This window comes from Cyrtonyx montezumae, unplaced genomic scaffold (genome assembly GCF_038088225.1).
Source record: "Cyrtonyx montezumae isolate F1298 unplaced genomic scaffold, pur_monq_1.0 scaffold_3, whole genome shotgun sequence".
In the NCBI taxonomy this organism is placed as follows: Eukaryota; Metazoa; Chordata; class Aves; order Galliformes; family Odontophoridae; genus Cyrtonyx; species Cyrtonyx montezumae.
This window is the reverse complement of record NW_027072034.1, coordinates 56,198,212-56,215,614: the sequence shown is the minus strand read 5'-3', so window position 1 is coordinate 56,215,614 and position 17,403 is coordinate 56,198,212. Positions and strand designations below refer to the sequence as shown.

The window sequence follows — 17,403 nt, the reverse complement described above, 5'->3', positions numbered from 1 at the left end:
TACTCAGCAAAAAAGTTTCAAGCACATAAGCAATACATTTTTTAAATAAAACATAGTTTCCCCTTGACCAGTGGGTTTTGCACTCGTCTAGAGGACAGCTGAGGAGGTGGTTATCTGGCCTGAGCCAGTGGTGGAATAATCTGTGCAATACTGGGGTATTAACTTCTAGATCTTGGGAGGCAAAAAAAAAAAAAAAAAAAGAGACATGATCACAGAGTGTTACTTAAAAAGAATCTGGGGAAGACGTATAACGGGCTAGGGAATTAAAAATTATTTTGTTTCTGCACTGGTAAAAGATGTTTTCTCTTTCTGATATGCATCCTTGTCCCACCAAATGTAGATCTCTCTCAGAGACATTTATAGACTTGTTGACATTTGCAGAAAAGTAGCTCAGCTCCTCTGACACAAAATCTGTTACCAGAAAACTCCTTTCTTGCATCCTTTCCTAATTGCATCATATTGTGTTGCAACTGGGCTTTACACAGAGCCTAGCATAGTGTTGCCTCTGGATACTGCTACGGCACAAGGAAAGCCATGGAAAGTAGACTTTAATTTCCAGTCATTTATACTTTGGAAGAATTTGTTGCAGAGATTCTAAGGCATCATTTAGGAGTCAGGTAGTCCATGTTAATACAGACTTTCAAAGACAAACTCATTCCTACTCATTTTTTTGCTAATACATACAACATTTTCATAAATATGATAGGCACAGACAGGATTTTTACAGCCATCAATCTATCTTCACTGTTAAACACAGCAGATACTTTACACCCAGCAAAAATCTTAAGAAAGGTTCTGAGGCTGGCTCAGTTTGCGGCCCCAAAGGAACTTGTTCTTCAGCTGTAGCTGGTAGGACAAATTTGCCTTTCAGGATTCCAGACAGCAACTGTCTCTTTGTTGTTGTTCATTTTTAGTTAATTTCTTTTTGATAGCAGCTTTTTTTTACCTGTGGGAGAGATACTGTCCTTTTGACATGCAAATGTCCAGACTGCACATCAATATATGGAAAATGGAATGAAAGTGTTGAATCAGCATTGATGTATTTTCATAGAATCATAACCCTGGAATGGCTTGGGTTGGAAGGGACCTGAAAAGCCATCCAGTTCCAGCCCCCTGACTGCCTAACCCCGTGGTTATAGCTCCAGTATTCACGCAAACCTTGCCCCTTCTACACTAGGGCATGCTGCCTCCACGTGGCCAATTACGCTTCAGACTTTCTTTTGTCTTGCATTTCACACAGTTGTGTGTGGCTATGAATGCTGGAAACAGAACGGGCTAGAATCCATGCAGTATTTCTGTGAGAAAGGGCAATAGAAGGATGAAAAAGTTAGTGACTTATGTTGATAACAGTGTCCTTCACACAAATATTCACCAGAAGTGCACAGTAAAGTACAAAGGCATATATATATATATGTATATATATATAAAAAGAATACTTTCTCAAATGTTTATTACACGATGAAAGACTAATTGAAAAAAATTCACATCCTGAACTTAATCAAAGAGGACCAATTACTCTTCGGATCTATTAGCTAAAAGCAAGTTTGAAAGAGCAGTTTTTAAAAGTTACATAAAACTGTATCACATTCTTGTTTCAGTTCATAACTGGTTTGATTCAGACTTGACTAGAAGACCATAAAAGTTGCTTTAGTATTAGACCAGCTACGCGATTCAAGTAGCACTAACAGTGTTACAGGTACAGGGTTTTTCCCATCACTAAAATGGAAATACTTGTGAAATTGGTATATTTTCTTCCACAGTACGTTCAGCCCCACCCCCAAGCCCCAGCCTCCACCAATTACACCAATGTTGTTAGAAAGAAGACCAAAAGGAAAAAGAAAACAATTATTATTTTGCCCGTTTGTGTGTAAGTTTCAGTCTCTACCAGCTGACCGCATGTGTATTCCAGCTCACTCTCAACAAGGTCTTCATATAGAAGTTTCTAGACAGAGGGAAGTGTCATGTTATGGCTAAAAGGTTTTCTGAATTTCCAATGCCCTATCAGTTAGGATTTCCCTGCTTTTGTTAACATGTATTATGATGCTTCCTGTCAAATCTCAATCTTACTGCCCAAAATTCACAGTGCAAAATACACGGTACAATTTAGCAGGGGTACTAAATTCATTGTGGTTTTGGATATATATATATATATTTTTTTTAAGACTTTGCAACATTTAGAGATGATGTGAGAATCTCAAGATTCTCACAGGTGTTGCAGGGAACGATGGCAATTTCAGCTTACATTTCAGTGTATAAAAACTTTCCCATCTGTGTTTGGTATCCAGCAAATAACCCTAGTAGAAATTTTCCAAATATCCGTATGTTTTTGTCTCTAAGTACTGTCCACTTCAAATTTTCAAAGTATAAATTAGTAGCTATACATCTGTTGCTGTTGCTCTGCTTGAACCTGTTGCTGTCCCGACTGCTGTTGCGTTGGCTGTGCCTGGGGCTGCAAGACATCAGTTTGAGGCACCGACCTCCATGTCAGAGGATGCTGTTCTGTTATCTGGTTTCCTAGGGGAGCAATGGAGTTCACCAAGGTGGTTAGGTTTATAAAATGGGCCACAGAGTGAGGGTTGGCTGCCTCTGGCTGCGGCTGGATCTGAATGTCATTCTGGCGGTTGTGCAGCATGGCGGAACCGCTGACGGTGTCAAACGTCACAGTGAGAATCGAGTTGTCCAGCTGCAGCTGGCGCTCCGGTGCAGTCAGGTGGCCCACAGCCACTGGCTGGAGGTTTGTGAACTGCGTTCCAGCTGCCGTTGTAATGGGGGTAACAGTGATATTTGTCAGTCCAACAGAACTGGACGGCGCTGTGACACTTGGGTCACCAAGGGTCACCACCACCTGGGGAAAAACAGAAAGGTAACCTCAACCTTATACTGCACAGCTGACTATCAAGTATCTAACACTGCGAAAATACAGCTGAGTCTGGATGGGCTCACACGTTGCTACTGCCAGTAAAAGAATTCATACAAACAGAGGCGAGTATAGGAAGCTTGATCATAACTTCCAAGTATAGAAGAAAGAAGATAATGGGAGGGGGGCATATGTAACGTTCAAAACCATCAGTCAAATTAACTGTCAAGCTTGTAGTCACAGCTTCAGTCAGTTAGTGGTATTTGGCAAACAACGAGATGGTTACACCAAAGGAAATAGAAACAGACGTGAGGAATCGAGTGGACCAACCCCTTATTTTTTTTTCCCTCTTTTAAATCCCTATTTACCTTCATCTTACTGAAATTTATCAAACTAGCCCTAAACGTTTTGATGATTCTTTTGTGTTTGATTAAAAAAAAAAAAGTATTATCCCCCTAAGCAGTGCCAGCTGCCCACCTTCCTACTGCAGCTTACCTGCTGAATGCTCTGTACAGCTGAATTAGTCTCATCTCCAACATTTCCTGTAAATTCAGCTTCCTTCTCTGTGTATTCACTGAAGGCAGGGTCCTCAGGCACTTGAGTTTCCTCCTCCTCACCTGACTTCTGCTTTCGTTTCTGGCCACGCTTAGGAGCTTTCATATGCTGTTTTCCTTCTGGTAATTCTCCCTGTTCCAAGGCTAATTCCGGCTGAAGCAACAAATTTCCGAGTGAAACACTAAGCAAAATGACTCCATGAAGTTCCAAGCAAGACAGTATCACCTGCAGTTGGTTTACTGTTGATATTCAAGTGAAGAATCAAACTTCAGGCAAAACTTGATTTCAGGGAATAAGAACTCACCCTATAATTACTTCCATTTCATAAGCACGTGTTATATAATAAAACAGGCCGATCTTGAATCAGCTTCTACTGCTCAAAAGACAGCATGCCACACCTTAACCTGGGACTGATTCTCTAAAAGAACATATTCATTGCTTATCAGCTTGGCTACGATACATACCAAAAAAGCAACATCCCCAGTAGGCCTGAAAACCTTGCTGCTGCCAGAATTCAGCAATGGTGAGTTTACCTGAACAATCCCAATTGAAGAGGCATCAATGGTTGTAGTCTCTGGCAGCTGCTCTAAATCATCGATCTTCACTGAAAGAATCTGTGGACACAGAGGCATCAGCCTGGTGAACTGCACTGAACAAACCACAGTCAAACACACAGTATTACCTTGCCTAGTCACACAGCAAAAACCTTGCAATCCAACGTTTCATACAAACCATTTAATATAATGGTTTAATTTAATATAAAGAGCTTGTTTCATTTTAAACAGCCTTTATCTTATGCACATAATCTTTTCACTGAAAACCAGCAAAGTTTAAAGACAACACTAGAAGAACGTGTTTACTCTTGTGTTCCAGACAAACCACAACACACTGAGAAGTGAAGAATTCTGTAGAATATAAATGTAATATTTTGTAAAATGTAATTGGCTAAAAATTACTTTATAAAAAAATTACTGTTAATAATAAATATTTTGATTGTGTTTTACTCTATTTAATCTCCAGCAGAATCTATACAGCTCATCTTATTAGAAAAAAAACCAGAAACAAATTGCCCTCTAGATTGCAGATATCTAGCTGCATTTTTAGACCAAAAATCAATATACAGAAACTTTTTTCTGGCATCCTTCCTTGTTACTGTGATAAAAAGTAGGCATAATTTAAGGCAAAGCAATACTGATGATACTTGGCTTGTAAAAAAAAAATCTCAAATGGAAAGGACAAGCCTTAGGCAACCTAAAGAAGAAATGCTGAGCAAAAAGCATATACATTATCTATTCGGAAATTCAGAACACAGAAAAAGCTCCACTCGAGTCAGACAAAACATCCCTCTAACCCAAATTCTCCACAGTCAGCATTCGTCTTTAACACTGAGAATCATTTTGTATCATCACCTCCATTCACCATTTCTTTCAGATCACTTCTGAACACAAAAAAAACGAGGAAAAAAATTAATTATGCTTACTAATGGATGAATACAATGTATGAAAAAATTGTACATTTAAGCTGAGGCAAAAGAAGGATTTAAACAATCAGAGGAAATTCAGTTTTGGGGAGTGACAATCGGATGTGTTTACTACTGGAACGTAACATAAGGGCTCATTCAGCTAAGTGCAAGCTGAAGAGGGATTGCTTAAAGCTGAGATTAATTCACCCTTAACCAAAATCTCGTTTTACATCACTGAAGGCCATAAGGCTTCCTAAAGAAAAAAAAAAAGATCTAAATACCAGCACCCCATGATCTGCCTGCCAAACAAACTCACCTCTGGATGTTTACGCCTCATATGTCGACTCATGGATGCTCTGGTAGAAACCTTCGTCCCACACAACTGACAGCTCTGGGCTTCCACCTTATCGTGAGTGAGCTGTATGTGTTTCTGGAGCATGTAATCAGTGACATACTTCTTATCACAGACTGAACACGTCCACTGTTTTCCTACTGGTGGCAGACGGAAGGAAAAGCTGTTAGCAACAGCCCCCAAAGGTGAGTATCACATTGCCAGCATCTCAAGAAGAGGAACTAGGAAAAAAAAAAAGGAAAGAAAAGGAACTAGGAAAAAACAGTGCTTGACTACTGTTTCTTGGAGGATTTACCTGTATGAATCAGCTTATGAGTCTCCATTGTATTTCTCTCACTAAAAGTCTTCCCACAGAGCTCACACATGAAATCTTTGATTCCTGTATGAAGAGTACATTTAGCATAAGAGCAATAATAGTTGAAGGCATCTGGGATAATTTTAAATCTCATATTACCAAAAAACCCACCACACAGCCAAAGAAGTAAGGGAGGCTCAGCTTCCCCAGCTCTTTTTATCTAAACCATACCACTCTATCAGTCAGAAAATAACATTTTGTTCTGGGAAATAAGAAACTAAAGACTAATTTAAAACAGAAGCAACACTCTAGGCCTGCCCTAGACCAAACCAATCTCCATTACAAAAGGAAAACATGAAACCAACCAACCAGGGTATCAGCACTGTATAATATAATAGCGGTGCTGGCTGACAAAAAGTAAAGATCTCGCTTTTCACAAACAGAATACGTGTATTTCTTTTAATAGTGTTTCCCCTATGCTCTCAGTGTTCTAGATAAGAGTTCCCAGGAAGAATATAGTTGATTTTGCACATCCTTAGTGACCTCACCTGTGTGTCTTTTGTAATGCTTCAGCATGTTGACCTTCTGTGCAAATTTTCGGTGACATTCCTTGCATTCATACTCCTTAATTCCTTTATGAAGTTTCATGTGGTGACGCAGTGCATGCTTTGTCTTCATTCCTATGAGAAGAAAAGATACAGCTATAAGCGTGGTGTTGTGATTTTCTCCATTTCTCCCACCTTCAGAGGAGAACTCGAACTGAGTACATCGTTACCAACAGCTCTAAGATCGTATCTGCAGTGTGTTCACAACTGAATGATTTTTTAGGTAGCAGTGCACTTCACCACTATTATTTTAGATCCAGGCAAAAGCTCTGGAAAACATCTGAAGAATCACTGAGGAAGAAGCAAAACAGTGAGGCAAACAAAAGAAAAAGCATCACCAGAGATATCCCATTCAATCCCTTCCACTAAAACACCAGTTCGGTAGTTGTTCCAATTGTAACAAATAATTCAAAAAGTACAAGCAACTTTGACACTTAAGGCTCTTAGTATGGCTGAGAACAACCTAGAATGGAAAACAACCCAAACCCCAAGACACTTGTTCACTTTGGTGCTGCAAACACAGCAGAATTCAGCCAGACGAGCATTTCTCAATCTAACAGAACAGAGGCAAATTGCATTAAATTAGATGCGTCTTACAGGTCATGGAAGTAGATCGTAACATTACAAGTGTTTTATATATCCGTAAGACTCCTGGTTCATAGTTTCTAACGCTCAGAAGTAAAGAATTTACATTCTGAGGACCTTCCCAATATTCTTAGAGTAGAATTTGAATTAGATATTCATCTGCTATTCGGTACCACAATTAATGGAAAACGAGGCATTAGACATACCTTTGCCACATTCTGCACACAAGTATTCTCGGATATTATCATGGACCCGCATGTGTTCTTTTAACATGTCTTTCCTAGCAAATGATTTGCCACATTGCTCACAAGCATGACTTTTTACACCTTAAAAATAAATGTAAAAGACAACGTAAACAAAAAAAAAAATGTTAATGAAAAATGCGCATCCCTTAAAAACTGATTAGATCGGTGAATTAGGGGGCAACAGTCCGTCTGGGCTGTCAGCCACATCCTTCATGCATACTGTAGTCCAAACTACACTAGGAGATGTTAGAGAAAGAGAAGCTGGCCTTTTGTGTACAACAAAGCCTGAAGTAGGGAAATACTGTATAGCATGAAATAATAATGAGCTGTTAAAAATGATTTTGCAGTAGCAGTTTTCAGCCTGTGTAATGGTGAGAAGGTGACATGGGTAAGAATTTGAGGAAGAACAGAATACAGATTTAGGATTTTTAGCAGATGAATCCTGCACTGGATTGACTAAGGATCTGCTGCACTAAGGATCTGTGTGCTTTGACCAAATATCTTCATTAACACTTTCTGCTTCAGAAAACTGGTCTCCCTTCAAAGCATAAACAGACAATCTACCTTAATGTAACTTACAGTAGAAACCCAGAAATTTATTTCTCAGGGAAAAAAAAAAAAATGACAGGCACTGGCAACAGAAAGGTTTTTTTTTTTTTTTTGTAATATTGATAATTATAAAGAAATGCAACAGTTTTACCTGTATGTATAAGCTTATGTCTTTCCAGATTCCCTATACTGTTAAAAATTCTTCCACAGATTTCACATGGATGGATGTATCTGAAACCAGAAAGAACGAAACTGTCATGCTTTTCTTGAGACAGAGATGATTTTCAGATATCTCTGTCAGAGACTCTTTTTTATTTGGTAGTATTAATTACTAGAAAAATTCCTTGAAATGTAAATGCAAGCTTGGAACAGTTTGGTATTTCTATGCCCTCAAATCATAGTTGTGTTGATGTTTTAATTCTTACTAAAAAGCATAGATTCATACTTTCCAAAACCCAAACTAGGAGGCTGTTGACTAATAACACTAACTGAATTACTAATGTTATATAATACATTTTAGTACAACCCAGTTCTTCTAAAGCATCAGATGACAAGAGCCACCATGACTACAAAAAGACAGCTCCCCTTATCAGTCCAGCAAGTCATCTTACTTCTGCACATTAGGATCAGGTAGGTTCTCCCGGTGAATGACCATGTGTGCATGGTACGTAGCCTTCAAGGCAAAACGTCGATTACAAATGCTACAGCCATAGCCTTTCTCCTTGTGCACGTCCATTATATGCTTCAAGTACTCCTTCCCTCGGCCGAAAGTTAACTGTGAAATGAACCAATAGTGAATGAAAGAGGAAAAACGTCCTTGTGAACAGCAGTCATTTATAACACAGAAGTGGGATCTAGAGTCAGAAGCAGTCGTCAGAAATATTCTGCTCGTCTCTAGATGAAAAATCTTTGAAAGCTAGATTCAGCACTGAACCTGTTTGGCCATTACAAGTGCTCTACCCCAGGACATCAACCTACTTAGAAAAACAGCTTAAGAAGGTATCTCTGGCTCCTTGCTGACAGTGCAGAAGTCAAGGAGAACAGTCCACTTACTTTTGGATAGAGATGTGCTTCTTACACTAGTAGATCTCCAATTATCTGTGCACCAAGGAACACACTCGAAGAGAGCCACGTATAACTATCACTAGCTGTTTAAACAAAGGATATCACAGACAGAGGTAAATGTTTTTTGGGCTCTGGGGGCATAGTATAATCCATTCTGCCGAGGAACCTTCAGACCTAGCTCCAAAGAGTTTGTATTTCTTGGCATTTACAGGGCAGTGATTCCAGCTCAGCTCCTGGAAGCTACAACAAGCAAGAGCTCCACCTGGGCTAAGTAATGTTGTGTATTATATGTTCCTGTGTATCAGGGCAAAGTACCATAACAACACGTTCTTTCACCTGAATTTTGGGCCTATTCAGGATATAACTGACAGCACTGCACAGTTTGGTGAAGATGTCCTTTGGGAAAAGGAAACTAAGTGAGAAACTCCCCAAATCTCGACAGACATATTTCACTAATACTCATTTGTAAGTGGTTCTCCTTTAGGAGCGCGTGAGTTTTCGGCCAAAAAGAGCCTCCCTCTCTCACAATAGCTAACACTCATATTCCACTGCCTTAAGGTTGTTTACTTCACAAACACCTGCATAAGCACTAATATATCCCAGCATCCTTCTAATTTGAAGTAGCAAAACTTCCCTTATTTAGAAGCATATCTCATTAAGATACAGAACCCGAAGATCCCATTCTTCCACATTACTTCATTACAAAATGGCAAAAGCCATGCAATTAAAGGTTGAAAGAGTCCTCCTCTACTTGCTGATGAGTAAAGTATATTCCAGTAGTACCATCCTGTTAGTAATACAGTAGGCCAAGAATAAGCACTCACGCTGAATGTTAACAGCAGTGTTAATTGCCCAAGGTGGATATCCACTAGAGAACATTTGATCTTTTTGAAATGAATCAAATTGTGGATGTTGTCATTCAGAAATGCTATTTTAATTATTATTTTTTGTTTTAATTTGCACATAATTAAAAGGTAGTCTAAGAATTCAGAGTTCCTTTATTGTTTCTTCCTCCAGTTTTGCTCGCCGCCTTGCATACAGAGAAATGTAAGCACTTATCTTCTTAAGCATTTAGCATTCACATTGCAGAATACCACCTGGTGTCATATGGGATGACATCACTTTGCAGATTAGAGCACTGCAGAGTGCAGAGCTGTGAACTGGCCTTTTCTTTCCTCATCTTCAACATTACTTCAAGTTATAAACAACTGATAGACATCTCCATTCCTTCCCCTCCCCCTCCACCCCATCAAATTAATTTGAAAGTATTTAAAGCTACCTGGCACCTTTTGCAGCTATACTTGTGAGGTTCAGAATCTGCACTTTCATCAGAATTGTCATCGTTTTCCTCTGATGAGATTCCAATTTTACCAATGAACTCTTCTCTCTGGTGATCATCCATTAGTGCTATATCCTGTGCAAAGTAGAAAAGAACGTTATGTTTTAATAGATCAAAGATCTATTTCAAAATGTAATATCTTGACGGCATTTTTGCCACACTGACCACCTCACCACCTGCTGTAGGACTATTTATCAACATTATCTACATTATCTTCCCAATTCATTCCATTAAGATAAATAAATTCGCTCCGTCCATGATTAAACAAGAAGCAACCATTTAGCTGAACAGATAATACTCATATTTTGTGTACAGAATGAATTTTAATGTCAGCAGACCCAACTGGTTCTGTATTACATCCATATAAGCATCTTTATAAATGTCACTGAGAGATATAATTCCTTTAGATTTGGGGTTAACCAAGATACGTCAAAATAATCAGCATCTGTTTAGGCACTGCTGATGCTCATAAGTTTTTGTTGTTGGTTTTTTTTTAATGATTTGGATCATTTTGACAAAACTAGGTTAGGAATTGAGCACACAGTCAGTTATGCTGGCGTATACAAGAGAATCACAATCACTGGCATGGAAAAGAGCAGGAACAATAATTTCTTCTTGTTGGCTGGTGAAGTATTTTTTTGGTGCAGTGAGGGGATGAGAGTAAGCCCTCATCTCAGCCAAACTACACCTGGAACAATACTTCTCTTAGCAGCTGTCTCGTGAGGTGGTTATTCTTTCTACTTTAAACCAATCAACCTCAATGATTCACCCAAAGTCACAAAAGTGTACTGACTTTATAGCAGACAGTTCTGCAGTGGCACCTGAAATAACTCCAGCTGCAGAAACACAGAGCCAGAGGTAAATCAGAACACATCACTTGCTAGACTGCAGTAGAAACATCACCATGCAGGCTACACAATCACTTGTGCTGCCAGTAAAACACGTGGCTTTAACGGTCTCAATATATTTATTGATATGTTTATTAATGTTTGCTAAATAACACGACTTTTCTACAAACAATTAGCGCAATAAATACCTTAAAATGGACATGAATGTGATCTCTCAACACATCCACTCTAAAAAATTTACGTCCACAGATTTCACAGGTGTATTTCTTGTCTCCATGTGTTAAAAGGTGTTTGTTCATATTGCTCCTACAGGAAAACACCTAAAATAGAGGGAAGGATGGGTTTTTGTATTACATCCAGCAGGACTACAGTTCTTTTCGAGTTATTGAACAGGTAGCTCAGAACACATTTCCTGTCTTTTTTTATTCATTCAGGCCAGAAGCACATAGGAACTCCTGTTATCCAGCCAGCAGATGACCTCAAAAACTGTTGACACAGCAAAACACATATATGCAGCTCCAAAGAGCTGTCTGAAATCGCCTGATCATCAAGGGTGGGCTTACAAAAAGATGCAGCAGAATTACAGAGGGTAAATTTATTCAGACAGTGTCTTTTGAACAAAGAATGTTGCATCTATCTGTAAAAACAAAAATACATACACAAAGCCCATCTTTGCTGATATTTAACATACTGAAAGCATTAAAATCAAAAGCTTACACCCCAACTTAAATGTTGCTTGAGTACATCTTCCACCATGAATCATTAAACATTTATAAAATCACTAGTAAAATCTACAGTCTTTCCACTGGTGACAGTACCACTTCAGAATGGGAATGTTAAGCTCCAAAACCCAACAACATCATGATCACACGATGAATTCACTTTGAATTCTAACAGAAAATTATTTCCAATACATTCAGCCAATTCTAGCCATTTTCATTCCAGAAGAAAAACTTAACTCTAAATAGTGTAAGCCATGAGATTTCACTGGCAGACAGTGGCCACGTTACATGTCCTGAGGAAAGTCTAGCTCGACCTGCAGTTTTGTTCTCACCTTTGTCATTACAGCTCTCACTGTCCTTGGCCACAGTGGACTTGAACATATAACAGAGCTTAGGCAGTCAAAAGAGGAACATCTTGGCTGGGCATCAGGACTTGCTGCTAACTGACCATGCATCTGTATGAGTTGTGAGGCAGTCTGACATGGCGTATACTTCACTAAACATCATTTACCTCAACCTTTTGGCAGACAACGTGTCTGTTCAAGCAGATACCTATTGTGATTTAATGCATGGGTGGTAACATGTTCTGTGCCACAGTAATTCATTCAGAGGCTCAGGGCTGAGGCACCATGCCCTTGGCATATTGCTGGAGCTACAACACGTAGCCTGCTGTGGCACATGCTGGCAAAGCAGCCTACCTTCCCACACACGGGGCATCCCGAAGGCTCCTTCTTGTAGCGAACCATGTTTTCCGTGCTGTGTTCAAAGTCTTCTCTTTTCACACGCCTCACCCCTTTACAGAACAGTCCCCATCAAAAAAACAAAACAAAAAAAATAAACCATGGCTTTCCACTCCAATCTGCATGCCCTCTCAGGTGAATACTGTAAAGAAGAGTGAAACACTGGGAAGAGCCTCAATGCAGAATTTAATTGCTAGCAAAAGGATCAGTTCTTAGTTAAAATGGCATCTTAAGAATACACAACAATTCTGCCAAAGGGAAGTACTGTGGCCTGTTGGATATTATACCAACCATAACGTGTCTGAAAACAAAAAATTACTGTCAATAACAGGAAACAGGCAGATCTAGTAGGCCTTGGTATTTTTAACATATATCTGGCCAAGAAATCCCCGTCAGTCTCTAAGGAGAGGGAATAATCCAGCATCACTTCTGATGTTCAAGGAAGATTTCAGACCTCTTAATTTGCCACTTTCCATGGAAAAAAGGGCTGCTGCTGTTCCATGACAACTGAACGTGAAACTTCTTGCCATTGCTACTCAAATCCTTGTACTCTAGTTCAGGACACAGAGGGCTGAATCATGAGAAACCAATGATGGCTGGCAGTGCCCAAAGTGCTGAATTACATAATTTGACTGCTTTATAACTTTTTTTTTATATATCATCTTCGTTCTTATCTTCTAAACCACTAGTGGTAGATGTATAATTTGGTAACCTGTCATTAGAACAGCCAAATCTTAGAATCTCATTTTCTTATATTCACTAGATTACATCATACAGCATTCCGTTTATATTATATTGCTCAGGCAGCAGCCTACAGAATAGATTTGTATTTATACAGTAATCACTTTCAGTTAATTCTCTGCCCGTGAATTTTCTAGTTACTACACATTTAAAATAGGAAAGAATAAAAATCTAAGAAATGTAAAAAAAAGAGACTGATAAAATTAGCTAGTCTCAGCTACTGCATGAGTCAAGCAGCTTTCACGTCACTGTCAGCAGCAGTGGATCCAATCATGTGAAGGAAAAAAAAAGAGGGTGCAGCTGCTAGAAAGGTTTCTAAGATTAAATAACTCCCCTCCAAGATCCATTACTTCTATTTTTCATAAATTTCACATATTGCTGAAACCTGCTGCTTTAAAGCAAAAAACTGACTAAAATTGGCACCTACCATAATGATGAGGTTCATAGGTAGTATGCTTACCTTCCAAGTGTCGTCTTTGATGGTCTAGCATGACATCCTTCCTGTAGAACATCTTATTGCAGATTTCACACGCAAACTTCTTATCCCCATGCTTTTTCTTGTGTTTGGAAAGATTACTGTTTGTCGAAAAAAATCTGAAGCACATCTCACACTGGAATGTCTTGTCATCTGTAAGCAAGAGAAACCACACAGCTTTTTAAAAAGGAAAGCAGGCTTTCTGTTTGTGACATATGTAGCTCTTCCATAAAACCCGAGTTTGAACGTATATCCAATCCATAACTTCCTTACCTGGTCTATTTCTATTGTGGTCTAGCATACATTAAAATTACATTCAAAGTAGATTCAGTTAAAGCTGATAGTTGTGTATATGGCAACACATCACAACACCAACAGCTGTATCTAAACATCAGAACACTGCCAGCACTGGCTCCTAATGCCAACCAGTACATTATACCCCAGAAGAAAGTGCAAAATCTCACAAGTAGAACATAACATGATAACGAGCCTATGGGAAATTTGTTTTGTATTCAGTAGTTGAGACTTCTGTCAGAAAATGAAAGCACGGTTCTGCAGGTGGAATCTGCCAACACTACAGCAATCACAAAGAAGCCAACTGCTTGATCTGTCAAATAGGAGAGCAAAAACTGCTGCTCGTTTGTTTTTGTAGCAGTCAACTCAAACAGAACGAGCTGGTCTCTTTGACTATTGAGGTCATGCAGCTTTGCTTCCCATTCTTCATGAGGCTGTTTTTATTCAAGCTGTACCCTTTGAAAGGAAATCAGAAAACCTATTCTGAGTGGTGCTGGAAGAGGCAATTACGCAGGTGATTCTGAACGGGGAGTTATTGTGTGTCTATAAAAGTAATCAGGCTGTCATTTTCTAAGCATAAGATCATTCAGAACATTTAATAGGAGTAATCAGAAGGGACGGCTGTGGAAGGAAAGGACAGATTCTAGTGACAGCAAGAAAGAAACATATGGAGAGATTACTTCAAGTATAAAGAAAGCAAGAAAAAGCAGAAGAAAACTAATCCCTGAAAACTGCAAACCATCAGTAATTCTGGCCTCTTTTCCAGTTCTTCTCTCTCAGAAAAATCAGGTGAAACTTAGTTTCAGGAAAGAAAGTTAAACAGAAATAGCGACAGGGTGTCTGTGAACATACAAGAGAAATACCAGTGAGGAGGATACTGTAGGGCTGAGCAGGAGAAACTAAAAAAGGCAACACATTAGTGGACACATTATGGGTTATTGATTCTATTTTGATTATCACAAGAAGAGGTTTTATGAGGGAAGGAAGAAAGGAGAATGGCAGGTTGCCCGTGATGAAGAAAAAATCCAAATGCTTACTTTCCCTTTGTTAGTTACCATACCGACATGGATTTGTAGGCATACCCATAAGGATGAGAGGAAGCTGAACAGTTAGCCATGCTCACCTGTCCTGCAGTTATGGAATTCCAAGGCACTCTCTATTCGAAAAGCCTTTTCACATGTTGTGCACTTGAATCTGTACTCGCTGTCAACCTGAGAATTGCAAAAAGTATTTCAGAGGGGAAAAAGCTGAGTCACGATTGGCAGAGAAATCTCAATTACTTTTTCTGCTTTTTATTTTGACCAATTTTTCTGCCTTCAACATGATGTTTTAATACAGTGATGCAAAATTCTAATGCTATATGATCATGCTACATTCCTGTGTTTGAGCTCTACTGAAAAAAAAACCTAAAAGAACAACAGTAGACCAATAGACAATGCACCTGTGTGCACGTAACTGTCTTGTTGATTACTGCTAGTCTGACAGAATTTCTGAAAAGCAAGACGTAACCTGACTCATCCCCTAGCTTCCAAAAAGGTGCCAGGAATATGAGAGTGTAGGGCCTTGATGCCAGGCAACAATAGAAATATTCAGTAATAAGGTCCCTCCACAGGCGTGTTTAGTTATTTGTATGGTGGCAGCAGCACTGACAGGCTCTCAGCAGCAAGGCACAGCACTCTGCTATAAGCACTCTAAGTTTACACATGGGCTTATAGACCTCATTAATGCAGCCTTCACCCAGAGCATTCATACACTATCTCTGCCACAGGCAGAGATAAATAAATGAGGACAGGCAAACAAAACTAGAGCAATCCTGCATGGTACAATAAACCAAAGTCCAGTCCCACCTCTAGGCCATGTAGGTGCAGCTAATTCCAGCTTGTCTTGCTGTAACTGATGCCTGTAAACAACCTTCTACAGGAAACTCAGACAAAACAAAAAGTACCTTCTGTCCTTAAGTAAGTCCACTCTTTCCAAACTAATCAGCTGTTCAACAGAAGATGTTACCTCTCCTTATCAGTCTTACCTCACTTATAAGAAATTCACAGAGCAATCCGCTCAAGTGTCATTGACCCAAACTCCCCAGTGAGCACCAGGAAGCTCACTGCACATTTTCACCTGACCTCAGAAAAAGCCCGCTGGTCATTTCCACTCACTTCATTCCTGCTGTGCTTGTATGAAACATGCTGCTTCAAGCTCTCCTTACGGCTGAACAGCTTTGCGCATTCCTCACATTTAAACAGTTTGTCACCTGAGGGGATTGATCAAGATTAAAAAAAATAATAAAGTAGTCAAAAAACTGATAATAAGCAACTCTAATCAAGACAGGGGAAATCAAAGCACAGACAAAACAGACAGGCTAGTGATCAGAAGCCTTAGTAACTCAGGAGATCCAGATAGCAGATCTTGACCTTTTCCATTCCAGTGAAGTTTACCTAGGGACAATTTTGTTTGGCTCCCCCCACCCTTTTCTGAATTGGTGTTTTTTGCCAATTCTTTAGAAGCAGATCTGCTTAAAAGACTCTTGGAACTGCAGATCACAGAAAGAAAAGCACTTTGGTGATATTTACACTGCATTGTTGACCACAAGACTGTTAAGATGGGGGACTGTAAAGGGAAGAACAGTTTTGGAAGAGTCATCAGATGCTGCCCCTTGCTTAAAATATGAACCTAGATTCAAATTTTAAATAATTTCTGCTCCCATGGTCTACATAACTTAGAAGAGTTTCCTTGAAAGGAGTTTAAGAATAAAAGAGAGCTCTATTAAAACAACACGTACCAATATCTAAGAATAGCTTAAGATGTTTTGCTCAAACATGGTACCAGTGAGAGACAGAAACAATGCATAAGCGAGGCAAAAGCAAACCTACCATGAGAACGGATGTGCCTGCTGAGGTTGCTGCTGTTCTGGAAGATCTTACTGCAGATACTGCACTGATAGACTCTTTTGTGCTCCCCAAGTTGTTTTATCAGCTTCCGCCGTATACCATGTCTACTGGAGAGAATTAAACTTCTTTTGAGGGACATGGTGTTTTGGTGATGAGCAAACCTACTGGATCAGAGAAAGAAAGGCAGGGACTGAAAGGTATCCCACAGGTTGCAAAGAAGTCCCATCAGATGGCAAAAGCTAGAGGATGTTATGCTCAGCTTCTGGCAGGAGAGGGAGCGCTGGAGCTTCATCATCGCCAAGACGAGCTTATGGCCACCTGCTTGAAGCAGCAGGTGTTGGAAAGCAGCCTGCTTCGAACTAACTTCCCCCAGGACAACAAAAAGAAGGAAAGCAGCAGCCACCAACCCCACAGATTGTCTTCTCAGGCCTCTCAGAAGAGCGTAAAGGATCTGTTCTGTTTATCCTCAGAAAAAAAACCATTAGCATGCTTTCAGCTTAGAAATCTTGGCAGTTTTCATGTGAAAAGCATGTATGGTAAGAAGGCAGGGCACTGAGAAGCAACACTGTTCTATTTCCCAGTACCACCACCAGTTGGAATGCATTTTTGATGGCTAAGTATCTGCTAAGGACTTCAGTAGGTAACATTACTAGCTAATTTTGGAATATCTAACAAGCACTTTATTCTGAAAAAAAACCCAAAACAAACATACAGAAAAACCCAAAACAACCAAGAAGCCAATTTAACCAAGACAGAAAGACAAAAAAGAATTTTAAAAGTCTTTGA

The 17,403-nt window shown here is 39.4% G+C and overlaps 1 protein-coding gene across 5 annotated transcripts in view; it reads right to left on the bottom strand.

The window, feature by feature from the left end:
* Positions 1-1,955: 1,955 nt before the first annotated feature.
* PRDM15 (PR/SET domain 15) overlaps positions 1,956-17,403 on the bottom strand; it is a 29,779-nt gene continuing 14,331 nt past the window's right edge. For 2 of the 5 annotated variants that reach the window (XM_065741658.1, XM_065741662.1), the window contains 16 exons: positions 16,600-16,781; positions 15,886-15,980; positions 14,853-14,940; positions 13,421-13,588; positions 12,178-12,272; positions 10,946-11,077; positions 9,850-9,984; positions 8,117-8,280; positions 7,657-7,736; positions 6,918-7,037; positions 6,070-6,201; positions 5,522-5,605; positions 5,191-5,366; positions 3,946-4,026; positions 3,353-3,565; positions 1,956-2,845 (listed from right to left, as the gene is read on the bottom strand). In XM_065741658.1, coding sequence (XP_065597730.1) covers positions 2,369-2,845; positions 3,353-3,565; positions 3,946-4,026; positions 5,191-5,366; positions 5,522-5,605; positions 6,070-6,201; positions 6,918-7,037; positions 7,657-7,736; positions 8,117-8,280; positions 9,850-9,984; positions 10,946-11,077; positions 12,178-12,272; positions 13,421-13,588; positions 14,853-14,940; positions 15,886-15,980; positions 16,600-16,781 — 2,422 coding nt within the window. In that variant the 3' untranslated portion in view covers positions 1,956-2,368. The remainder of the gene's footprint in view (positions 2,846-3,352; positions 3,566-3,945; positions 4,027-5,190; positions 5,367-5,521; positions 5,606-6,069; positions 6,202-6,917; positions 7,038-7,656; positions 7,737-8,116; positions 8,281-9,849; positions 9,985-10,945; positions 11,078-12,177; positions 12,273-13,420; positions 13,589-14,852; positions 14,941-15,885; positions 15,981-16,599; positions 16,782-17,403) is intronic. The other 3 variants (XM_065741660.1, XM_065741659.1, XM_065741661.1) reach the window with 3 other exon arrangements.